Raw genomic sequence first — 26,475 nt, 5'->3', positions numbered from 1 at the left:
ACTGCCCTTCTCACCTGTGTCTCATTGAAGTCATGCCAAAAATGATCATGTAAAAACGGAGGGGTTGCCTGTTGGCTGACGGTGAAAGTCCTTTATGTGTGTTGTTAAAGGGTTTGTGTCCAAATGGGGTTTTCGTGTGGATGTGTGTGTGTGTTAAAAATGCAGGTCAGGTATCCGCCAGGCTCCAGTCCAAAGGTGCTTAAATGCCACCTGATCTGTGTGTGTCTGATAGCAAGTGTCTGTTGGAGTGTGTGCATCAATGAGAGCCTTGTGTTATCAGGCCTCCGCCACCCCGACACTAGTGTGATTGATATGTAAATCAAAAGTGTCATAAAGCCCACATTGTCAGCCAAATGCACCATTATGAAGGAATAATAACAGGCTCTTTCATTAGGGAAATGACAACTCTCGTTTGCTCTGATTTTCCCCTTGGTGGAATGTTTCCATAATTACTTCAATATTGAGAAAGAAAGAAAAAAAAAAAAAAAACATCTGGGATCAATGACATTTACTTTTGATATTTTAAAATAATGTCCTTACTCTCATAGCATTTACTGGTAAGACTAACAATAGTCTTTAAAATGGTTAAACTGGACAAGCTTTACCCTTCCAGTTCTGTCTTTTAGCTGACAAATATGACAGTGTGCAGCTTATTCATATAAAGGTGAATTCTGAAAGACCATTCACACACTGCATCCAAGCCACACAAAGCGCCAAACAATTCTTTCAATACATTTCCAGAATTAGTTTTAGAACTTTATTCAGTAAAGGTTTGTTTTGTTTTAAAGAATAATGATTCTCAGTTGTATGTTAGTTAGACCTGACTATAAATAAATAATATGAATGTGACACCATGTGGTCATGTTTCAAATCCTAGTAGAGGAATTGAGTTTTTTGTCTAGACCACAGGACAGGACTCATGCCAGTGCTGCTGGTTGTCCACCCTATTCCAAACATCCATCACTCACTGTCTGCCCATGGTGTTATTTTATTTTCTCATTGACTTTCCCTTTCCCTGAACTGTTTCTTGTTCTCCTTTCTGATTTGTTGAAGTTGGAGTACTGATGGCAAAATCGAACTAATTGGAGCCGGAATATAATCAGCAAATTACAGTCAAAATGTGACGTAAATATTTGTAATTTCAAAGCTGCAAGGATTTTCTGCGGATGGTGATTCTAATTATAATTGATACTGATATAATGAAAGACATTTTGTGATGGGATGACTGCTACACACGTCTGGCTTGTTTAGTCAAGTTAAAGAAAGAGAAATCCATGTGATTACACACCACTTCCGTCTTATGACAAGCAATGGGAACTAATTACTTTGTGTGTGTGTATATATATATATACGTATATACATGTATGTGTATATATATATATATATATATATATATATATATATATATATATATATGTGTGTGTGTGTGTGTGTGTGTGTGTGTGTGTGTGTGTGTGTGTATAAATTCCCCACTCGCCTTCTTTTTGAGGCGGTTTTATTCCTTCCTTCAAGCTCAAGAGGCCTGGCAGCTTGAGGGTCCTGCGCAGTATCATAGCTGTTTCTAGAACTGCACACTTCTGGACAGAGATCTCAGATGTTGTTCATGGGATCTGCTGGAGCCACTCTCACAATCTGGGGGGTCAGAGCCCCCAGTGTCCAGTTTCTGCTGTGTGAGGTATTCACCAACACGTTATGACATGATTAAAAATTGCCATGCTAAGAAAGGACCTATTTAAAATAAAAACAAAAATAAAAAACGACATTCGCAGAAATGTATCCAAATAAAAATACTAGTACAAGCATTAATTTGTAAACATCAAAGTAAAGCAGTTGTAAAAGTTATCGTTTGGGGGAATTTGAGGGTAAAACATAAAAACTTGCAATGTGATATCCACAAAGACGTCCATACTCAGCATCTGCCCACCTGTCACTCAGGTCCATCTCGGTGGAAGTGAGTGAGTAAGCAGAGAAATTGGACCTTTGCTTTGACAAGGGAAGAGGAAGCACCCAGAGGCTGGGGTTAGAGAGAGAGAGGTAATAAAGAAACTCTCCGGACTGAAGAATGGGACACTGATACAGGGAAGTTCCTGTGTCCGCAGCCTCCAGGGGCAACCAGGCTTTGTTTCCCAGGCTGGAATGTCTGTGCTTTTGTGTGCACTGATTCAGTCCATAACAGATGTAGATACTGAAAATCAAAAACAAAATTTAATCTTTAACAATCTAGGTCTGAAAGCATATCAGTTGAGTGTAATAAAGCATCCCGCCAGTTGGCAAAACAACCTTGACATATTATCAATGTGTACATTGTTACAATTAAATATTACTTCAATAATATCAAGTAGTTACTGTTTCAGTGATGGATTTGCCCAAGTAGCCAGATAAATTTGAAGCCATGGACTCGTTTACACCCAAACTCCATATGTGTGTCCACTGTAAATAAATGTATGAAACCAGACATTTAAAAACAAGTCAGGATGTTTGTTGTACCTGATAAGGAAAATAAACATTTACACTGATCATTGAGTTCTGTAAAATTTGAAATCAGTCAGCGAGTCTGTTTTATACAAGCTTTATTCCCAAGGTCATTGCTAAGGTTTGCAGTGTAGGAAGCACATTTTCACTCTCAAATGGCCACACACCTCCTCTACCACTGTCACATAATGTATGTTCATAGTATATTTGTATACAAGCAATATAAAACTTGGCAAATGAAGGGTTATTTGCTACTTTAATATGTAACAAAAAGTTTTCCAATGACTAAAAAATACTGCAAACACTGTATTGATCAATACTTTGTGATAGATTCTGACCTGTGTTGTTCATTTCTGCTCTGATACACTTTTGACAGCTCACAGTGATGTTAGCTGTTGAATACTACTAGGGGAACACTGGGTTCTCAATTTAGCTTAGGTACAGTTTGCCATTTATACACCACAATGTGACTTTGCCATTTTCAAAATTCCTATCTTTAGTTTTTTTGTTTAGATAATGAGGAATTATCTTATAGTTTGAGTAGTAAAGTTTTTTATAAAGGAGAAATTGACATTAATAGGGCCTGGAAATGGTCAAAACTAGCTGGATTTATGATTTTTCTCTGTGACAATATCCCTCATGTCTCATGATTTGCATCAAGGAATATACAAACATACATGAATGCAAAATACAGTGGATGAGTTATTTCCCCTACACTCCAGATAATAATTTAAAAAGCTCAACCATACACTGGATGTCCCCCATTATATACAGATGTCCTACCAAACCAATGACTTGTGGGGATGGACGGTTAAAGAGTTGTGTGTAATATAACCCACAGCTCAAACTGTGGATGTTTTTGGCAAACGATTCACAAAACCGGTAGAAACAAGTAGGGAACTAAAAAGAATTCAATTCCTTTGTTGTAACAGAATTTATGCTGCAAAAGGTAAATTATTTTAATCCCCAAGGAAGAAATCTGATCAGCCTTATTTTGATCCAAGATACTTAACCAACATCTGTGCCAACTTCATTTCAATGCAGTTACACATGCAACCACAGCGGCGAATAAACCATTTCCCCAGAAAAAAGGTTGCAGTTGTTTTTCTTTAAAACTTGGTAAATATAATCCGTTGGAGTCACAGTATAAAATGACCTAAATAAAACTGTTAAACATGCCTTCTTTTTTTTGCTGTTTAAAACAAAAAACAAAATTTTAACAGAAGCTTAAGCACAGTAGCACTTTTGCTAAGAAATTCTTCTTCTTGAAAGGACTGGAGGGAAGTTTAACTTTGCACTGCACCTTCGTGTCATTTTCATTATTTTAAGACAAACATTACAATAGTATAATACTTTTCTTACTTATGTTGCATAAGACAAGTATTTAATAGTATTTTGTTGTTGTACGGAAACTTCACATCAATTGTAACAGTATATGTGGTGATGATATAATACTACTAACATACAAAAAAAAAAAGGAACGTTGCTGTACAAGCGGCAAAAGAATAAATAAGCCATTAAAATAAAAATGCACATGAATTAAAGCAAGGTTACACAATATAGCAATGATGAGTAAAACAGGTTAAAAACAAAAGAAAAGCCCTCGTTAAGCCTACATAATCTAAAGAGCACAAGTTTTCTGTAAGAAAGTTAATTTAGGCCCACAGCAGACAATGTTCTCGTTTTAAAAACAATAAAACTGGTCTTGAGGGCAATATGTACCTTTAGGAGACCAGAAATGTTTCATTTTAATAAATTTAAGTATCATATTCTTTAACAAAGGCACTAAATTAGATGATTCAACTATCTCTCTTTCTTTTAAATAAGTATATTTATGCCTAAAACATGGATACGTACATCCTCTGGTTCAGTGGTCTCTCACAAAGTAGTTTAAATAAAGACATTTATTACATAAAGCCACACAAAATGTAGAGCAGGCAACACCAAATTACATTTCCGTTTTGCACATACTGTTATTTGTGTCTTATGTAATGCTTGTCTTTTTCCTTGTGGTTTCAACGGCGCATTAAACAGCAAGAGTCCCTATTATAAATAAATGCCAAAACATCTTTGGAAATTGCTGTAGTCGTTTCCTTTTCCATATCTTTTAACCGACTGCCCCTTATAATCTAGCTAAAATGTAATTAATTAATTACAATGCAGATAATATCAGAAGGACTATGTGCTAATGTAATGTAAAATGCAAATATGCATTTTATCTGGAAATAGATTCCACACTGATCATACATTACATCTAAAGCTGTATGTAGGCTTAAGGAGGACTTTTATTTGTATAAAATGCACATCTGTAACAATGTTACTCATTTAAAACACTTGTCATCCTATGATCCTATTAGAAATTGTCCAAAAACCTGCAGGGTAAGACTGTAATGCCCCTTAGGCTCTCTATTAGTACAAACTTGTTGTACTCAATAACACTTGAGGAAAGACTTCTAAGATGCAATTTAGGAATTAGTCGGTTGGAGGCTGTACAAATGGCAGGAGATTCAAACTTTAATTTTAAAAGACGAGCTGAGTCATTTTTGTTACGCAGACTGATTTGCAGGCTACACCTCAAATATTCATCTCTCGCTGATGCCAACTCTCCTCCAAACATGTAAATAAAAAAAAGGTATGTAGAAATATATCATTGAGGTATCCTGAAACAGTCAGCCAACACCACGTTGCACATAAGTGCTACAGAAAAAGCCTGTTAATATGACCTGGTTGATCGACTGACTTTACTGCAATGTTCTAACCCTGTCCTGTGTGTAACACACTGGAGATTAGTAAACCATATAGTAACACACTTGCTGCCTGTGGAAGCACAAGCAGGCATGTCCATGAAGAGAGGGCGGAAGAGAAATGGAGAAAAAGAAGATGGAAGACAAAGGGAGTGAAAAAAGGCAGAAAAAGGAATTGGAAGGGTGGAAAAGAAGTTTAACTGGGGGAAGGAGGACGAGCATTTGATTTTTGGTTTTTTTAGCCCATCTCTCCTCAGGCTTGTGTGGAGGTTACAATGCATGACACTGCAGAGAGTTGTTAGTGCTCATGCTGCTGCTGTTGGTTGTGCTGGTTATTTGCAGGCTTGAGTCAATGCAAAGTCATGCAAATAGTAGGCAGGCAGGTAGTTCATGCATCGAGTGCCTCAGCCTGGGCGATGCCACACCAGGCTTGACAGTTCATTGGTGTGCCAGTCATGCAGTGACATTGCTGCTGAAGGAGGAGAAAGAGAGGTGAAGGTCAGACGACAAGGCCTGTAAGCCTAAAATTCTGGCACTGATCTAAACAAAAATCATATTAACATAGTTTGTTTTAAGGCTCCTAAAGATCGATTCCTTATTTCCCTTAAAAAAAAACAAACAAAAAAAAACAATAATAAAAGAAAATTACTACAAACAAAATAAAACTGGTTCACGGAAATGAGGGAAACAACTGTTCTACCAAGCATGCCTACTCAAGATTCCTATTTGAGGTGGCATGAGCAAATACTGTGAGATGGTTCTTTAAACACACTTTGTAACCATAATAGCAATGAATTGATTTTAAAATGATACAGAAAGTACATCTGTTTGGGCAAGCTACATTATTTTGCACTTTTGGGCATTAATTCAATCTCCGTTCCTTAAATCTCCTTAAACCCTAATTAAATCTGCTTTAAACAGACCCAGAATCTAAACCTGATTATTCTTCGAGACTTTATATCTGTATAGAGTAAGTAGGGAAGCTTGCAGTGTTGAAAGCATACAGTACGTTTAAATTGAACACTATGGCACATACAGTAGGCTGTCTTTGAAAACCTGGAAAATACTGGTAAAGCTAAAACCACGTGAGCAGACGTGTTTCCCACTTTGCTTGATAGTAGCTTATTAGAAAAGATAAAAAAAATCCTTTTATACAATGATGTAGAACACTGACCTCTATGTGCACTGCACATTCTGCAACATCTCTTTTTTTTCTTTGAGAGAAAAATTACCATTTACAATTATTGCTCCACTGTTACCAGTCAACAGTTACTGTTTTTTTCGAATACACAGTCAAATTAGAGCTCATTCAGGACATTTAGCAGGCAAAATTACATCTTCATCAATGACTGTACATCTTCTTATGCCTTAATGTATCTGTTGCTCTATGAGATAATGAGACAGCAGAGAATCAACTTTCTGAAAATATCTCCATTTGCATAAAACTAAACATTGACACAAGTAAACTTGCTGTTAACCTCTTTGAAGCTACATAATAAGACTTATAACAGAAAGCGCAGGACAGAAAAGCTGTCAAACCCTAGAGGAAAAAAACAAGAGGACCCTCAGTTGTTATCACAGGTAGAGATGTGCATGAATATTGCATGAACAGGTAGAGTGTCTCTTCTAAACAAAAATAAGAGTAACTTGTCAAAAAGATTCTGTTCTGTCTTGGGGTCCATGTTACCTGCCTGGCAAAGGTTTGCCACAGAGTACAAGTTCAGGTAGGTCATTGGGTGAGAAGGAAGAGGACAGGGTGCTTTGGAGGGATTTGTCAGACCTTGTTAAACACTTTATGTACGGGAGGGAAACAGGCAGAAGCCTGTCCTCACAGGATTCTGGGTTAAATATGCTTAGACAAAGAACAAAACAAATAGTGATGCAAGATTTGGTCAGCCTTGCTTGACATCTCTACCTCATGGATCTGATCAAGAAAAAAATAAGATAAATCAACAAGCAGAAAAACAAGAACTTCCATCAGAAATGAATGGAAATAATGTGCCTGAGGAAAGGCACATGTACTGTATGTTAGTTCAGGGGATTTGTAAAGTAGTTTTTCACAGGATTTCTCTGCACTGCTGCCATCTACCTTGCGGTAGCTTGCTGGACGTGCCCTGGATAGGAGCGACGTGTGTTGGTGGCTTGTCTCTGCCGTGCAAGGAAGGACTGACCAGAACCAGTGTTGGCAAGTCGGTCTTCAGCGGCCTTCTTTTGCAGAGACATACCCTGGGAAAACATACAGAGCAAGTGTCATTAAAGGTCTTAATGGTTACTGTCACTGAGTGGATGGACAGTACACTATGAGCTCATGATCATGCAGCACAAACTGGTCTAACAAAGAAAAATAAAGTCACTAGAGAATTAATCTCCTAATCTTGATGCATTATAAAGAAACTTAACCCAAACTCTATATTAGTGCTGATTTAACAACTCATGAACATTAACACCAGCTATTGATCAAGTTTGTGACTGGGAAATGTGATTATGAGTCTCTGGTGTCCTCTAGTGGTTACAATGCCCATGTGCATGACTTGTGAATAAAAAGAGGCGTTTCAAAAATATCAAGTAATTAAAATTCACACCTAAAATTGCTGATTGTAACATGAAAACAGTATCATATTAAGTATATCAAAGGGATTGTCATTAACACACACTTGGATAATTATTTTTATAACTCTCTCATGAATTTTATGTTTTAAACACTTCAAGTTTATCATTGAATGTTTTACTGATCTGTCGTAACTGGTATCACAGTCTCAGGCTGTGTTTGTCTGTGTTTCTCACCATATTGTACCAGGCTGACACAATCAGTTTCTCCTCGTAATCTCTTTGGGTCTTCGTCTTGTCTATCTCTTTCTGTTTGGAGGAAACATAAACACCCAAAATGAAACAAGTTGAAAGAATCATTTAAGCTGTTCACGTTACTTCTGTCATGTTTAACACACTCTTTTGATCCTTAATTGAAAAATGATTACCTCCAATGAGTGTAACATCCTCTCTTTCTCCTGGAGCTGGTTTTTCAGCGCCTGGACCTCTGGACCTGAACCCTGGTTCTGCTTGGGGTCCAGGGTCCGGATCACCTGTAGAGGTTAATTTCAATTACATCACAATCACACTGTTTTTTCCCCAGTGACTTACATAATAGTGAGTTCATTTGAATTTTACCAAATTCTGAATCAGCTTACGGATTCGTAATTCCCTTATCAATTTTTTTCCCCAGGTAGTTTTTAGGGAATGAAACCAGCAATTTCAGCTGTGAGGGAGAATGTTTGCAATGTGTAGCAGCTATAGCTGTAGAAGCTAAAGTAAAAACCGCACAGCCAAATGAAAACTAATTTTATAATTCAGTGAATGCAAATTAAGTAGAGCACTAATGTTTTGCTGTTGCATGATACCTGAAGGAAGTAGGCTGATGTCAGACACTTTGCTACTATAATGAACAACCGTTTGTCATTCAAATGGGTTATCACAGTAGCAAAGGACTCAGAAGGGATTCATTTCACAGCTTATGCAATAACAGTACTCACACTCTTGGCTTTTTCCAGGTATTTCTTGTATCTCTCCTCCATCTGTTTCATGTCATCATCTTTCTTTTTCAAGGCTTCTTCCAGCTCCTCCACTCTTTGGGCTGACAGGAAACAACATACATGTTTAACTATTTGCTATGTTTTTTTTTAAGTATTTCTTTTTAAATGGAATAATTGATGTATCGGTCATATTGCCATCTGTACAGCAGCATGTTTTTGTATATTTTTCAATTGACGATGAATCAGTGAATATTTGGTTAAACTGGGATAGAGGTAAAGAGGCTATAAGTGCAATTTGAGGCTCCAAACTCACAGGATGCATTGTATTTTGGCTCCATTTCATCAATAAAGGCATTTTTCTTCAGTAACTCATTGTTCAACTCTCGTAGTTTCTCCCTGATCAAGAGAACAAAGAACAAACGTCAAAATGTAAAGTGTATTGATTTATGTTAAGAATTACAGGCCTAAGACACAAACACATTTCAAATTTTCTCCAAATTAAGTTTCACATAATTCTGACTGAGCAAATTCTGGATATTTAAGACAATTACTTACATGTGCTCCTCATGTTTCTTCTTCAGAATGGAAGACTGAGGAAAACAAAACAAATCCATATTTATACATATCCTTTATCTTAAAAAACATTCACACATCTTTAATCTTTAAACCTGCAGCCCTTTTGTGGCCTGCTGGTGCATGAAATTGTTCTATTGCGTGCAATAATATTTGAAAATGTTATTACTATCAGCTAAGAGGTGTTGTGGACAATTAGTAAATAAAATATTTGCAATTACTGTACTGTTCAGAATTAGTTTTGTGTTTTGGTACATTTTAATACCGTTTCCATAGTCAGTACCAGTATGCATGTGGTATTGAAGGTGATGTGCAGAAAAATCATGTTAATGCAGACTTAATAGGTTCAGATTAGTTTTAAACTAGTAGGCAAAAACATTAAGGAAAGAGCAGAGTTGGGTTTTTAATGGGAAGAAAAAATCTAAATGTATGGAATATGTCTAAGGTCTGATTAAAGATGTCTATCTTCTAACAGGAAAAACCGCAGAATGACAACAATTAGAGCTAGTTGCTGTGTGTAAAAACTCAGACCAAGCTGACTAGAGTGATAAACGCAGGCTGAGGTCAATTAAAACAGCTATTTTGTTTGCAAAGAACAGTTTCTTAAGTTATTTTTTCCGAAAATTATGATACACATTCAGAACAAAACTGCTATTACATTATGCAGTTTATAATGTGCAAAAGTAACATTCTGAGTTCTTACACATTTGTTTCCAAGAAACCACGTAACACTAGGTCTTCAAAGAGCAAAGTCTAAAAGAAGCAACTTGTCATGCATCAGACAAATACTTACTATCGTCTGACAAGGGCATTTTTGAAAAGAAAACGCATAGGTTTTTTACTGCAGGTCAAGAATGAGGACCAACGATTGGATAGACAAGCAGCAATATGTGATTGTGTCTTTTGCATTATTGCATGTCATTTGACATAAATGATTCTCTGGACTCTTCTTAAACAATACAAATATTTTTGTTTTACCATCCTCTGGTTTTTGTGTAGTTATTTTTATGTGTCTATAAAGATACTGAAAATAAGTGTTCTAACCAGCTCAAGTGAACAGACAGATGATTAAACAAGACTAAAGTTACATTGACACAGTAAAGAACAAACATTTCATTACTTACATCATCTGCTTTGGAGCCTTGTTCTTGAAGAGTCTTCTGTAGCTCCTCTAACTGACTCTGCTCCTCCATCAAGCGCTGATTGATTAACCTAGATTTAAAAAAAAAAAGAAGAAGAAGAACAAACTCTTAAATCTACCTGAAGGTTTTGCTGCATGGGTGCTTCTGGGCTGCATGTCTGTCTGTGTGCATCTGTATTAACCTGTTCTCTGTCTCCAGTTCATTTTTTCTTCTGTTAGCATCCTCCAGTAGACTCTGCAACAGTGCAATCTTCTCATTGTCTGATCCCTCCTGGGCCAGCTTCAACATTTTGTTCTCATGCTGAAGACGAATCAAGTGTTCTCTGGCAAAACATGATGGACAGAAACAAGTTTTCATTTTGAATCATTCCCCTAATCGATGACAAATAATTTGTATTTAATTATTTTAACAAAAACAGCTCAGAACTAATTTGCATCACTGGTAGGATAAACTTCAACCCCAAGAGCAAAATGACCCCAAATCCATACTAATTCGGCGGAATTACTACGGAAACAGATTGTGCACCTGATTTTACTTTATCTCTCTTCTCTGCATCAGAAAATGAGATTAATAATAACAGAGCACTGTGTGCAGTACAAAGGTAGGTAAATAGAGAGGAATGGGTATCTCAGTGCTCAGGTAAACACTAAAATTGCAGATGGAAAGACACCTTAGGAGGTCTAAGAGTGTAGGACAGAGCAGAAGGTATTTGACACTCAAGCAGCCTGGAAGTGAATCAGACCATTTTGTTTAGGGGATCTGCATGTCTCAGATGTTTTTTATATATTTTCTAAATATCTTTTCTTTTATCTTTTTTCTTTTCTTTTATCTTTTTTCCTAAATCTGTCTGCTATACAGATCAAATTAGGATCTGTTTAGATAGCGTACAGTCTGTTTGTTCGGTCTGTCTCTTGAATCCTGTTTCTCTAGGGTGTGGCCATTGACTCCATTCCAACTTGGGAATTAAATGTTTCCAGACACACTCATAGCTGCTGGCTGGTAAATGTTAGGCAAAATTGGGAAGGCAAAGAATACAGAGTAACAATATTCCATCAATAGTTAGAAGAGTTTTGATATTGTGTTTACTGACAAAATATCAGATTTTTTTTCTGGCAGTTTGAAAACTGATGGGCAGAAATCAGTGCCAAATTCTGGTCATAACAGCAACAGTTTCAATTGGTTCACGTCAGACAATGGACTGACAACCAAATGCAGCAGTTGAGACGTCATCATTGCAACATCTTGCTTGCATATTTGTTAACTTGCAGGATATGACATCACCCCACGGCAAATGGTTGAGCATTACTTTGCCTCTAGTGGCCTTATGCAAGTTGTTTTCTTTTTTTCATGAGTAGTTTTTAGAAGATTAGGATTTCCATGTAAATCCACATTTTTTAGGTTCACAAGAAGAAATCCTAGCATTTTATGCTACCAGCAGCAAACCCAGCCCTCCCAGCAGTTAGGCTGATGCAACTGACACACAACTTACATAATGCAACAGAGACAGTTCTTTATAGTCCAAGCATGTCTATGTTAAAAACAGCAGAGAGCACAGGAAGAACAGGCTAAAAACCATCTGGGCACAATGTGAACAACAGCCCCAGACATAATGCGCACACAAACACGCACGCTCAGCATCAATAACATTTGCAGAGGACCAGCATTAAAAAAAACAAGAAAAACATAAAAATGTTCCTATTTTTGTATTTCTGTTATACCGAATCTCTGGAGTGGTGATCTCAGCAGCAAGTGAATCAGAGCCATCATTGCTGACCAATGGGAGCAGGCCTGGGCAAACAAACAAACAAAAAAACATTATAATAAGGAAAACCCACATATTTACAATTGGCAAGTAGACTATATACATCTCTAAAAAGACCTGGATCAGCTGCTTCCATTTAGCCACTGACTTTTCTCTACCTGATGTAAGCTGTCCTTGAGCTTGAACACAATGAAGTTCCTCAATGGTCTCCTTCAGAGAGTCTCGCTCTGTGCGCATACGCTACATAACAAGATAAAGACGTGTGGAATCAGTGCAAAAAGAAGCTGCTAATTGTAAATACAATTTGTCATCTGTTGCAGCTACAATAACAGAAACCTTTCAAAACTCCAAAATTTGTTTGTTGTTTCTTTCTGCAAAGTTATTTGCAGCCTTCGATTTTACTTTATTAACAAAACTCTGAAATAGAACCACACCCTTCTAGTTTTAGATAAGGTCACTTTCAATCTATTAAACAGGGCAATATGGTGTATTATTTCTTTGAAGAAAATGCATATTTATGCTTTTGCCAAGTTAGAATATTACTCCTGAGTCATACATTGCCAGTCTTGGACGTTTACATACGTCTTTTTCTTTTTGCAGAGAGTCCACTTTCTCTTTGACACGTTTGTACTCAAACTCCATCTTGTCTGCCTTTTTAGACTCTTCTGAGAGTCTGTTCTGTAGTTCAACCACCTGTGCAGAGAGAAGAAAGAAAAGGCAAGATATATCACAGACCCAATGGTGATGCTCATTAATAAATTGGATTCAAAAGTCATCATGGTCGCTGTACCTGTCTTTTGTATGTTTCCAGCTGGGCCTTTGCAGCATTTGCCTTTCGTAGTTCTTCCTCCAAGCTAACATTTGTCTGCATTAATGTTGTGTTCTTCTCCTCCATAAGCTTATTCTAAAAACAGCAAAATAAATGCTTAACTTCTGTCTAATTTGAAGATTAAAACTGTGATTATGGATCAGAAACATGAATAAAACTGAACGTTTCTCGCAAACCAATGGACACCATGTAACATATTTTTAGTTAAGGAATATTCAATTACAACAGACATTATATATGACGTTGTTTTTGTTGTCTGTGTACCTGTCTCCTGAGAAGTCCCATGTCTTCCAGTTTCTTCTTGTAGTGTTCCACTGTAGCCTCCAGCTTTGATACTTTGTCTGATGAATGCCTGGAAGGGAATGAACAGCCTACTTCAATTTTTGATGTTACGTTTAGAAAGGAACATTTACCTCAGGCCTGTGGTGCCAGATATATCACTATCATCATACCTTTAGTTATACTGCCATTTTCTTTTTTTTTTTTAAATAAGCTGACACCAATACCTATTTTTGGTATCAATGTAATATCATCACTCCTTAAAAAAAATAAACATTGTTCAGAATCACTTAGCTTTTGGAATGCTAGTGCTCTAAAATAAAATGTAAATAAGCACACAATGAACATTATGTGTCAAACAATAATGGGTAACATTAAAAATGTGTAGTCACTAGCCTTAGTTCCTGTTCTTATTAGTTAAGTTTTTTTTTTTTTTTTTTTTTTTTTTTTTAGGAATTGTCACTGGAGCCAAGATTTTGCATCCTAGCTTACCTGAGGACATCCATCTCATCTTTCAGGGACTGGGCTTCATCAGCCAATGAAGTGAGCTCTTCATTCTGTGACTTCACATCCAAGAGTTCTTTTTCAAGCTCCTCACAACGGATCCGGTAGTCATCCTTTGCTGCTTCCAACCTAAGAAACAGCAACATCAATTTTATTCGTCAATTCAACCTTTCTTTCATATATTACAAAACCTATCCCCAACTCCACACCTGAATGTTTCCTCCTGTAGTTGCTCCAGTTGTGTCTGCAGCTGGAGGTGTCTACGTCCAGCAGGGCTGTTTATGTCCTCTATAGAGTCAGATTGGTTAAGTCTCTCCCTCAGGACCTGGTTTTCTGCTAGCAAACTGCTCTTCTCCTCATGGAGGGCAGCCACCTGTGGAAGGGAAGGTGCGAAAAAAAGGGGAACAGAATAGAAAAGTGGAATAAAAAGAAAAAAGGAGTGGAAAGGGTAGGAAAAAAGTTCAGCAGTGAGATGCACAGAATGAGATGAGTAGGGGGAAGATAGCAATTTAGATGACAAGAAAGGTGGAAGATAGAGAAATAGACAAGCAACATGCAGATAATAAGATGAGCATGGCAGGTGTAGAGTGGTACAGATAGAAAGAATAATCAGAAGATAGGAACCAAAGAGGCATAGAAGGGAAACAAGTTATCAGAAAATTACACTGAAACTTTCTTAACAGCATTAAGTCCATTATTCACAATCACTGCAGCATTTATTGAGGTGACAATGCAAGCACACATCAAACACACTTCAATGAGGCAAACCAACAAGCTTCAACATAAAAAGGGCTACATGTGGTTTGGCTTTTCACTGTGGTAGACACAGAATAAAATGCCACACAAAAGCAAAGCAAAAGCTAGTTGTTGGTTTTCTAATCTGACAACACACTAACTGACTGCTATCTCCGCAGCACAAATCTGTGTACTTAGTGTTTAGTTTAAAAGAACATACATTCATATTTAACAAGCTGGGTTTTCAATATGTCAAATTACCTGGAGAGCAACACCCAAGATGAATATGTCGGGATTTTGTTGATACTCCCTTTTTTTTAAAATGTATATTTATATATATATTGAGAAGATTAAATGACATTGGACTTTGACTATTTGGGGATTTTGTTTTTTTTTTTTTTTGATGCAAGATTAAAAAAAATATTTGAAAATCATTATAATGTGACAGATTTTGTGCATTTTTTGAAAACATCCATGATTAAACACCGTTATATGGTAGCAAATTGAAAGATCTTGCAACAGGGATAAATATCTTTGACTGAAACAAGTTGACAGTTTACAAAAAGAAGTTTTTATTTTCAAAAAAAATTGTTTACTAGCACATACTTAATTTTTAATATAATAATAATAATAATAATAATAATAATAATAATAATAATACAGCTGTCTATTGCACATGTCCTGTTTATACACAAAAATACCTTCTGGATGTGAATTTATTTTGTTTTTCTTTCAGAGTTATAAAAACAACAACAAAACAAACCTATAAAGTAAGCGCAAATAAATAATAAACATTATGTGTAAATATTTGTAATATTCAGCAATTCTACCACGTAATGACCCTTTCCTAAAGTCATTGCAAAGCCAAGTCTTTCCCCTTCCTGTCTATTGTTGCTGCGGTAAGCATGAAACACAACAAGGTAAAAAGGCAACAAGTTATTAGTGAAGGGGTGACATTTGACACACCCACACAAAACTGTAGTTGAGGCTAGTGTTCCTCAAGTAGACCGCGTGTATACGTGTGCACAAACATTTGTGCACAAACGTGTACACATGCATGCACACATAATTAGGAGAAGGGGAATCTGGATTCCAAAGGGGATGTAGGTGCAAGCTGACTGAAAAAAATCCAGTATTGTTAAGACATACTACACAACAGTGATGGAAGAAAGGGACAAAAAGAAAAGGAAGTTTGGATTTACCCTCTCTTCTAGCTCATTAAACTCTAACCTCAGTCTATCACGCTCCTCTTGGACATGGAGTGCCTTTAAAGCAAGGCACACAGTCAGGAAATAAGAGGAAACTGATTTAACAAAACAGGAGAGCGGGCAACACTATAAATTACAACTCCATTTGTCTACAGCAACTGTGGCATTAGCAGAAAATGTCAAAAAACGAATTAAACATAATTATGATTTAATTATGCAAAAAAATTGAGCTGCTTTTAAAGTGTAACCAAACAAATAGCTGTAAAGGTATGAATCATAACAATCAGAGAGTAAAGACCTGCAAAATACAGCAGAAAATACCACTGTGAAATAAGGTTAATGTGAGAATAGCATGATTTTTTTTCTGGATACTCATTGAAACTAATTACCAACCAAGCTCATCTCATATGTTTCACCTGTTTAGTGTATTTGATGAAGAACCACTGAATGAAATTGATATTTTATTCTTCCTGAATTATTTCTGTGTCAAACTGGTATTAATTCAAATTTGACTTTTGATCACAGTAGAGCGTCAAATACTGACAGTTTCTAAGTTACTGAACCAGTTCTTTGTGATTTGACGAACAAAAAACCAGGTCTTGGACCAGAAAACAGGTTCCACAGTAGCACAACTCTTTTCTGGTCTTTAACCTAGAACTGCTTTTGTCAGGGGTTGGGAGTGCAATTATTGTGACTGATGAGACCACCTCAACTTTTGTTTCAAGGCTAGAAATTGGTGGATAAGGCTAATAAAGACTAAAATTAAAATTGGACAATTGGTGGCATTAACAATCAAAACGTGTTAGGAGCAATCATGGCAGGCTGCACAAATCCATTTGACTATTTGTGCTGGATGCAAATGGAGTCTCCCAAAGCCTGCATAAAGATGCTGTGTTGCTTGCTTGTGTTTAGCATCAGCTCTAGCACTAGCTTAGCACTAGAACCTACTTCACATTGGTTGGAAATGTGTAACGGATACACAAGGTACCCTTTTGAGTCAGTACAACTTCTTCTACACATGGGATGCAGATCTGATGTTCTTCAGTCTTTACTCAGAGCTAGTGTATGTGAGTATGCAAACGTCTGAGGTTGAAGGCCAGGAGATTACTTTATCCTGCGACCCCCCTAGTACAAAGTCCAGATTGTATGAGTGAGCCAGTAAGTGGATAATGTTCTTTCATGAATTGTTGGACTTATTTCTGGTGAGTGAACAGGTGTTATTGATGATATTTCTATGAGGCAACTGCCAGGGCCTTTCTTTCTTTCTTTCTTTCTTTTTTAAAGCAGTGTTACGATGTGCTGTAAACAATGAACTGTTTTCTATCATGTTGTGCCTCCTGTATGCTTTGGCCATGCACCACCCCTTCACTGAAATTCAGCAGTCGGGTTTCTCCCGTGACAGTGCTTACGATTCGCACAATCTCCCACTGTGCGTGACGTGTGAAACAACAACTTAGTGCAATGTCCACACCTAATTCTCCAGACACTGGAGTTTGTATGTGAAAGAATCTTATGTTAAGCACAGTATTTTTTACACTGGCATATCAGCTCCAGCAATACTAGAAATAATTAAATAATTTTATATATACTACTTTTTTTACTCTACCGGGGTTATGTCATTCAGACATTAATAATGGCGCACTGTACTTAGACGTACAAGACCAGGTGGCAGAAAGGTTCCACACATGGTGGACAACAAGCGCGCAAAACCAACCTGCATGTCAAGCTCACGACACCTCTGGGCAATTTCTTCCTTAGTAGCCAAAGCATCATTCAGCTCTTCAACTGTCTTCTTCAGCTAAAAACATTGACAAAACATTAAATCAAAAACACAAAGATTGTAATTCATTGTTAATTGGATGAGGCTACAAAAACACAAACTTATTTCTCAAAGACCGACTTGTTGCGGGGTTATTAAAATTACAGTTTACAGTCTGAGGTGTTTTTAAAGCAGCTTGTACACAGTTAAAATGGACTGAGGATTTAGTGTGTTAAAATCCCTTCTGTGACAAACTCTGCAAATTTTAAATTTGAGACTGTATTGACAGTTCACATACCTGTCTGTCTAGGTCAACATATGAGTCATTTCCTCCCGTCACTGGAGTCTCTTTACTCATTAGCTACGGAAACACAGATAAGTAGGTAAATGGTAGGAAGAAGTTTAGCATACAGTGTAAAACAATCCACAAGCAGGACTGTTTTGTCAGTCCTGATTCTACCCACACCCACAGGATTAGCAGCTTATCCTCCAGATAGACCATCCCAATCCCACCTGCAACCTTGTTTTCTGTTAAAAAGCTTATTTAAAATAATAATTTAATAAAATAAAAAAGAAACACTAGATCAACCATCATGTGTAAATACAATCTGATCCAGATTTAAAGAGCGTGAGAAGCTACCTCTTGAATGGCTGTCATGACAACATGCTGCACTGACTCCTCCATCATCATTATGGTCTGGATGTATTCTGGAGAACATTACAAAACAGACAAAGTGTAAATCTGAGCTTTGGATTCAGTAGTTAAGATGATGACATGACAAGAAACACGGGTCTACGTTATCAATTTTCAGCTCACACACACAAAACATTTTGATTTGCACCTTGTTTTTGTTCACAGTTGACTGCACAGCCTAGTATAAGTTGCAGCATCCTGCCAAGTTCTGCTGGGTCAGAGTGCTCTCCAATAAGGTTGACATCTGGTAGTGTGAAGTCATTGATGTGCTGGCCTAGGACCTAAACAGGAGCAAAAGACATTTTAATGTATTCTTTTAATAATCTATCATTACATAAAAACTTGATTATTGTGGCCTATATCGTGTTGAAGGGATTAAGAGTGTAATTATCACATCTTCACTTAAATAGGAACACAAATGTGAATGTAATCTGAATGTTGTCTTTTAATTTTAAAATGTTTACAACTGATTCTTCTTACCTCCTGGTTATAGTCTAAGATGCCTTTTAGAATTTTCTTTAGATTGCTGACCTGAAACAAAATAATATTAATGCAAATATTTCACCAGAATATTTGAAGTAACAATACAGGTAATAGACTGTGAAAACAGGATAAGGCACTGATGCATCCAAGGGGGGAAAAAAATATTTTCCCACCAAAAGTTAAACAATGCAACCTTCTCTTATAACTGAAAAAACAACAGATCGTCACCTTTAACCTCCAGTTGTCTCCAACATCTGGCTTGATTCTACTTATCCAAGTGTCATTGAAATACACCACATCTCTGGAAAATTCAGACAGACAAAAGCCTTTTTCTTAGCCTTTTCGTGTTCTTTTGTGAATAGGCAAAGCACAAAGCACAAATATTTACAAATTAATAATTAATAAGAACTAGTTTACAACTAGTAAATAATACTATGTCTATGCAGATGAATGATGACACATACAGTAGTTCTACCAAAGTAACAGAAAGAAAAATTGTTTTTTATAAAAATGCAACTTACATCAAACATTCAATTTTCTACTGCACATACACTAAAAATAAACTTACATTTTCTGTAGAGTTTGGGCCATGACAACACCAGTTGTCAAGTCTTCTACCGTTTTGCACGGAGCTTCCACTCCAAATGTCTGGATCTAAACAACAGAGAAGGATGAGTGCTGGATGCAGAAAATATAAGGCAAATTTTCTGCATTACCAACGTATGACCATCTATGTAATACTATATGTTCAAGGCATTAAATGATTTTACATGACAAATTAACAGACATCTTTCTCTGAACTTGTTCACACTCACAGTTACACATATATAAATCTGAAAGCTGGCCAGTACAACCACACTGTTATCTGCTGGTCTCTAAATATCTCCACGGGAGAATTGGTTTAAGTGCTTTGCTCAAGAGCACTTCATTGACTGTAATAAGGGAGAACCAAGCACTGCATGCGTACTTTTCTAATGCAAATCCTGCTGGTCCAGGGTCTGCTTCAGTACACATAGTCCAGGGTCTGCTTCAGTACACATAGTAACATGCCCAACCCTTACTTTTAAATTTTACTTAAACTGTAATGCCTAATGACCAGGTTATAAAAGTTAAAACACATTTTATCTTTCTTTTTTATTTGCCACGACATTAAACTTTATGAATATTTTAATGCAAGCTTTAAAATAAATTGTTGAGATACAAGGCTTCAGACATCCTTGTAAATGGGCATTGTAATAGTAGCTATTTGTAGGAAGGAGTAGCTTTGGTTTTAGGCTAACTTACAAACTTGCTTCTGCAAACTTCTCTCAGCTTTGTTTGTCATCATTAGTTCCTATTTTCAGATCTTTTTCCTGCCTCTCCAGCTACCTCAATTGGCACATTTTTTCCCATATTTCTACTACTTTCAAATCCTACTGCTTTTTCCCTCCAGGCTGAAAGTCTATTGCTCAGACAGAAATGAATATTCTTCATTCTCCATGCCAACAGACTCTGTGCCAAAGTAGGAAGGGACACAGAACTGGAATGTCGGAAATCTGGCAGCACGAAAATGACTAGCTTGAAATTCTGCCTGCACATCCTTCTGTCTCTCTCAGTTTTCATTTATAACATGCAACTCTCAAGCCCTTAATCGCAGATTTATCATGAGCAGAAGGCAACAAACAACAGAGTTAACAGACTGGCCAAATAGACCATAACTACTTTAATATTTTAGACACGTGTTGAAACCTAGATGAAGGACTTAGCATGGATTCTTATGAAGTTGACCAGTGTGTTTTATCTCAGACTCAAGCTGGACTTTTGATATAGTCATTACAACCACCTTTAATATAAAGCACTCTGTTACAACTCCACAACCCACTATGACCTCAATCATAAACGCACAGGAAATATCAACTTTCTGATAGTTACAACTTAAAATCGGCGAAAGTACAACCGTGTAAAGTAGAATTTGTGGCAGAGCTGGTGTATTGGATTGCATTAAGATTGTACAGGTGCACCTAATAAAGTGGCCAGTGAGTGTATATTTTAATTTTTCCCAACATAAAACCTATTAAAAATTGTCATGAGTGAAAACACTCTAACTCTAAATGGCAGGTCAGCAACAACATGCCATTTTTATATATTGTAACTAATCCACTGCTATGAAGCCAATGGCTGCAGATCTGCTTACATAGTTTTCTTAAAATAAACATGACAGAAGAACATCATCTTTAACTACAGTCAGCATTAATAGAAGTATCCACATTGACAACACAAATAAATAAGTCTGACACATTGATGAGTATTTGATGTGAACACCTCATTGGTAAAGAAGCACTGGTTTTTACAAATTTAAAGTACTATAATCGATGTAAAGACAAGTACAGAACTTTACTACCTAGTTAGATATTCTCCTGAATGTGTGAACACACATGTCTGAGTGGGATGCTGCTGTCATTATCCAGACTTTATCCTTCGACCCCCCTAGCACAATGTCCATGTTATGTGCGTGAGAACATACACCTCAGTGATAAGAGGATCAAAATGGAATGAATAGGTGTGTTGGTGACATTTTTTGTCAACTGCATTGTAGTCGAGGGCTAGAAGATTTTTTTAATAGATGCACGGAGGTGTGTTGTAAACAACACACTGTTTCCCACAAGTTAATTTTTCTTTCACATTGTGCCTCCTGTGCATGCTGATTGTGCACTTAAATTGAGCAGATTTTGAAACATGAGGTCGTTTCTCACTCTGCAATCTCCTGCTGTGTGTTACATGTGTGAAACACAACTCCTTACAATGTCCGAGGCTAATTTTTATTGACACTGTCTGGTGTTCATATGTGAAACAGACTTATCCTCTCCATCCTAAATCAATCAACCTGAAATCATTTGTCGGTCTCTGACCACTGTAAACAAGAAGACATCTGATTCTGTCTACAATGAAAGACATGTACATGGCATCAGAACATGTCACAATAATATCTGTCAATAGCCAAATAATCCTAGGAAAACAATTAAGTTCATTTTCCCAAAAGTTTGTAAAAAGCTGTTTTACTTCAGTTGTACATAAGACAGTGGAATATGTCAGGTTAGGTTAATATCTAAACATTTTGACTCCATTCATCCTCTTATCATGTTCAGGGTCATGGGTAGCTGGAGCCTATCCCACTTTCATTGTGGCAGGGTACACCCTGGAGAGGACACACAGAGAGGGATAGACAACCATTCACACTCATGGGCAATCAGTATTCACCAATTAACCTAACATGCATGTATTTGGACCATGGGAGGAGCGTGGAGTACCCAGAAGAAAGAGTAAGCACAAGTGAACCTGCAAACTCTACACAGAAAGGACGTTACTGGTATTCGAACCAAGGACCATCTAGCCATCTAGCTGTGATGTAGCAGCGCTAGCCACTCCACCACCACCACCGTGCCCATCAAATGGCCTTCAGGAGGTTTAAATAATTAAGGTTAAATTAAACTGTGACACACCAAGCTGACGATTGGCTATCGGCAAAGTCGGTGAGCTTGCGTCTCACTAATTGTTCAGAGGCCAAGCAACACCACATTCCTCCACACAGCACACCAAGACAAGAATCCCAGTCAACTCTAAGCTGTTATAAAGCAAAGGAAAATTAATCAATGGTCCTCGACATGTGTAATACACGTCATACTTAATGTCTGACTGGAAGATCGGTCAACACCTATTTGGGTCGTTGCTGATGTGTTAAGCTTTTAGATCAAGTCATCTTCAATCGAGCAGCTACTTCACCAAAGCATCTCAAACCATGTGATGATTTTGTTGATCAACTGATTCAGTACCAGTATTCTTAATCTCCTTTTTCCCCCAAAGAAACAACAGATTCTTATGTCCATGTGACCAAAAACATGCTCAACTGCGTGTTAACTTAACAAAACTGTACAATATACCACTGGGAAACAAAGCTTTTGAAAAAAAAAAAAAAATCTATGCTTGTGTTATCCCTCTTGAAAAGGCACAGTGGAGTTTGTCAGCCTCTCCAGCCAATGTCAGAATATTGAAATGACTATATCGTGATAATTTTTGATATCAGATTTGAAAAACATTATTGCGATACTTTTTGGCACATTGCCCAGCCCTAGCTACTGGATTACTTTTAGTCCTTGGACCTCTATACTACTAATTTATACCAAGCAAGAAAAATAAGTACTATTTGAAATATAGGTACTTCAATAGCTATGTTCTTTTTTTATTTTAATTTTGAAACACAAAATGCTTTTTCAGTAAACTCTGCATGCACAGCCAATACATACATTTCCAGAGTATAGAATAGCAAACAGAGAAAAACTTGAGTCAATTTCTACACAGTAGTCTTTTATGATGCCCAACCTCAGTGTCTCCGTGCAAAGTGACGACTGAACACCAATTAATCTGGAAACAAAGAACTATGTGAACTGTGATTGTACTTTAACAAGAGTTGCTGCTGTTTTACAGTCTTGGCAGATATAATCAGACTGCTTTGATTACAGCATCCACAGCAATCTCCTTTCCAGATAAGAAAGTTCACTGGAGTTTGACTATAATAAGCTCAACTGACAGCTCACATTGAGCACTGTCTACCAAAACTACATGCATTGCCTTGAATGACTCACTCCCTCTATCTATCTATCTATAAGTAAAACAAATAAATACTGAGATTTTGGATTCAAAATTAATACCTTACTAATATTATTTAGGAGAGTACCACACTGCATTATATTTGTGGATGTGGCAAAATTATTTATAATAAGCAGCCATTACTTTTGGCATTTTAACACAAACTACAATATTCCAGTGCATTTAGTTAAGATTGTGTCTTCCTTAAAATCTGTCATTTGGTTGGAATGTTCGAATATAATAAAATTATTACATAACCTTCTTCCTGTTTCTTTGCGTCTCTTAAACTATGTGGTGGCCCTATTTTACTGGTCTAAACCAGAAACAGTTGAGCAGATCTCTCCAATGCTTTACTTTAACAGATTCAAAATCTTGTGAGTTTTAGTAATAAGCCGGTCACCCTCTTGTCACAGCTTGTGACTTCAGTTCACAGGTATGTTGTGAACTTTTACCAGCCACATCATCACATGGAACATGTCGAAAGGCTTTTCTGACTTGTCACACAAAGGACAAGCTATGACATGAAGAGGAGGTGGCATTGATCCATTGGCAGGTATAGGATGCAGACTGGCTGTACCAGTGCAAGAACCAAGTTGCTAACTAATTTTTGTAAGGAAGCCATCATTAAAAGTGTGCCATCTTTCGTTTCCAGTCCTATTAATTGTTCAAAAACTTGAGTTACTTGTTTTTATTGTTAAAAGACGTTGATGTTTTTTTAATCTTCAGCACACGAGCTCTTTAAAGTTTTCTTCTCAATTTCACCATAGCAGATTCACAAATAAACACCATCCAGGGAGCACATGACATCACAAAAGCGGTAGTTTGGCGACGACCAGCATCACATGCGTGTTTTCACTACTGACATTAGTGTTTTAGAAAATATAAGTATATAGTATGTTCCGTATCCACTACTTCATATTAGTCAGTTAAATCACAATTCTGTTCAGTGTCACATATACTTGGAATAGTCGGATTTATGTTATATGCGGCATCAAAACACCGACAGTCGTACCCAAAATATTAGTATATTATCGACGTCCAGTAACCATGCCAACATTGTATCAGCTAGTCCATGTCATCCCGACTCGAGCCTCATAGCTGCATTTCAACAATGTAAACATGCGCTTAACTGTAGCACGTGATCCTACAATCTGACCCCCTCTTAATATTTAACGTTAGGGTTTCTTTTCCAAGCTTAAACTACAAAGATTACAGAGTACGGTTTAAACCCACCACCGGTACGGAAACATAACGTTGCCTTATGTTTTACATTTTCATCATAGTATGGAATGGGGAAGGGAAAGCGGACATAATGACACACCGGGCAACAATGACAGGAATTCCGTACGGTAACGTTATGTGTTCAGCCCAGAGGAAAAACAGCCTCTGCCAAAAAAGACAAAACCATAATATGGCCAACGTCCGTTTGATCCCGTTAACGTAACAAAATAGGATATAGCTTTAGGAAACTTGAGCTGGCTAAAAGCTGAGCTATCTAGAGGCTATATTACAGTCTTGATTGTGTAGGTGTCTGGCGGTTAGCATGTAACACATCAGCAGCTAAGGCAGCAAACAGCTGGCCTGCATACGTAAGCAACGGTTAGACCGTGTCATTTTCCTCTATGCTGCTAACGTTTCCCCGTTAGCTTATCGAGCTAGCTTTAGCGCCGAATGCTAATGAGCATCGCCGGTGCCGGAGAGCTGTAGGTCAGTAAATAGAAAATCTCAAACCTACCCATGTTAGGAGGCTTTCACACAATTCCATTCGATCCAAAGACTCCGATGTACTCATTGTTACTTATCGCAGACTGACTTTTATGTGGCAAAGAGAGCCTGAAGTTAACAGTCGCCTTCATACACTCCCGAGCTCTCTGGCTCTGTGGGTGTTTCTCAATCCGTCGGCCAATAGTCGGGTTCGCTGCTTCGCTACCACGGCGTCTACCAGATGAGAGTGGGTGGGCGGAGTCTGTGTTTACAGTAAGCGTCCCAGCGTAATAGAATAACATCTAATAAAAAAATACTCTACGATGTGGACAGAGAATATGGACTATATGTTACGACAAAATTAAGCTTTTACTTACAAAGTCAACCTAAAGACAGGGAGAAAACTTAAAATAGCTGTTGCCTGCTGGCCTGATTTTACCCATTAGTAGTGTATCCTCACTGTTTTTACTGTGCCTGAGTGATAACCAAGCAATGACAATGGGAGGCTTAATTACTAGTATATGATTATTTAATATTTTATACAAAATTTCATTTTTCCATTCTATTCTATCCCACCTGGCAGATGCGTGCTACATGCTGACTAGTGGGAATAAGTTGGGAACCGCCGTTGTAGCACATTTCTCCTCCCTTAAATAGCTACCTCTCTATAAGTAAAAATAAGTAATCAGGTGTCATATTAAACGTTTGTGGAATGTATTACATGTGTACTAGGAGTATGTTTCCAAAATCTTGTGCAAACGGCCCCAAAGCAATGACTTTTTCAGCAGCTGCAGTATTTTCCCATCATTATCTCCTGTAGAACAGAAGAATTTACAAGACGTGTTACTTTCGTTTAGCGGTCTGAAACACAAGGGTGGAGGTTGCTCAAACACCTCAGTGACAAACTTGAGGAGCCACTACTCAGCACGACGAGTAAAAAGGTATGAAAGCATGGCATGTGCCACACCTTATACACATTCCGTATTGGAAGTGATGGTTTTCTGGTTTTTTCTATCGATCTCGAACTGTCAAACAAAAACACAATTTTACAGTAAGCTGTTCATTCGCATCCTCCCCTCCTTTATTTTGAATGCATTTAGTCCTCACAAAAATCTTACTTTGGCAAATTGAATATATTTACAGAAAAACTGTAAGAGAATCAGTGTGTTAATTTCACTTATAAAAAGGAAATTCGATTTCAGCCCCTTTTAAATTTCTTATAATTTAAGAATGTAGCACATTGACTTTTCACCAATCAGTAAATCCCCAAAGCATGTGTGCATGTTATTGATGACCTACCGACTAAGACGATAATCTGTATGAATACCCAACACCAAAAATTTGACACCCTAAATATTTTAGTTGAGGTCTATAAAATGAAGGGAAGTAAATGTATCAGACACACCGTGGTAGCGTTGATGGATATCATCGACACAG

General features: G+C 37.3%; 1 protein-coding gene across 4 annotated transcripts; it reads right to left on the bottom strand.

Moving 5' to 3' along the window:
* Nucleotides 1-2,553: 2,553 nt before the first annotated feature.
* hook3 (hook microtubule-tethering protein 3) lies at nucleotides 2,554-25,234 on the bottom strand. Of its 4 annotated transcripts, none has more exons than XM_067484128.1 (24): nucleotides 25,070-25,234; nucleotides 19,280-19,365; nucleotides 18,940-19,012; nucleotides 18,709-18,759; nucleotides 18,377-18,509; nucleotides 18,175-18,242; nucleotides 17,833-17,895; nucleotides 17,490-17,573; nucleotides 14,042-14,205; nucleotides 13,821-13,961; nucleotides 13,314-13,401; nucleotides 13,011-13,124; nucleotides 12,803-12,913; nucleotides 12,379-12,460; nucleotides 12,177-12,246; nucleotides 10,640-10,780; nucleotides 10,441-10,528; nucleotides 9,299-9,333; nucleotides 9,057-9,139; nucleotides 8,744-8,844; nucleotides 8,192-8,296; nucleotides 8,001-8,072; nucleotides 7,306-7,442; nucleotides 2,554-7,140 (listed from the first exon to the last, which is right to left on the bottom strand). In XM_067484128.1, exons 1-24 carry the CDS (start codon nucleotides 25,124-25,126, stop codon nucleotides 7,128-7,130), a joined length of 2,160 nt encoding a protein of 719 aa, XP_067340229.1. In that variant the 5' UTR covers nucleotides 25,127-25,234; the 3' UTR covers nucleotides 2,554-7,127. The 4 variants fall into 4 exon arrangements, with proteins under 4 accessions (XP_067340229.1, XP_067340227.1, XP_067340228.1 ...); XM_067484126.1 differs by having other exon boundaries at nucleotides 2,554-5,688; XM_067484127.1 differs by having other exon boundaries at nucleotides 2,554-5,685.
* Nucleotides 25,235-26,475: the final 1,241 nt, after the last annotated feature.

This window comes from Channa argus, chromosome 18 (assembly GCF_033026475.1).
Source record: "Channa argus isolate prfri chromosome 18, Channa argus male v1.0, whole genome shotgun sequence".
Lineage (NCBI taxonomy): Eukaryota > Metazoa > Chordata > Actinopteri > Anabantiformes > Channidae > Channa > Channa argus.
The sequence above is the reverse complement of the archived record's forward strand: the minus strand, read 5'-3'. Positions and strand labels throughout refer to the sequence as shown.

What these genes read in the sequence shown, in the direction of transcription:
- hook3 (XM_067484126.1), bottom strand. Translation starts at nt 25,126, where the DNA reads ATGAGTACATCGGAGTCTTTGGATCGAATGGAATTGTGTGAAAGCCTC. An exon ending in TCTTAGACTATAACCAGGAG is followed by an intron (nt 18,510 to 18,708) that starts GTAAGAAGAATC and finishes GCTCCTGTTTAG; the next exon opens with GTCCTAGGCCAGCACATCAA. An exon ending in ATCACCACTCCAGAGATTCG is followed by an intron (nt 10,781 to 12,176) that starts GTATAACAGAAA and finishes ATGTTTTGCCAG; the next exon opens with AGAACACTTGATTCGTCTTC.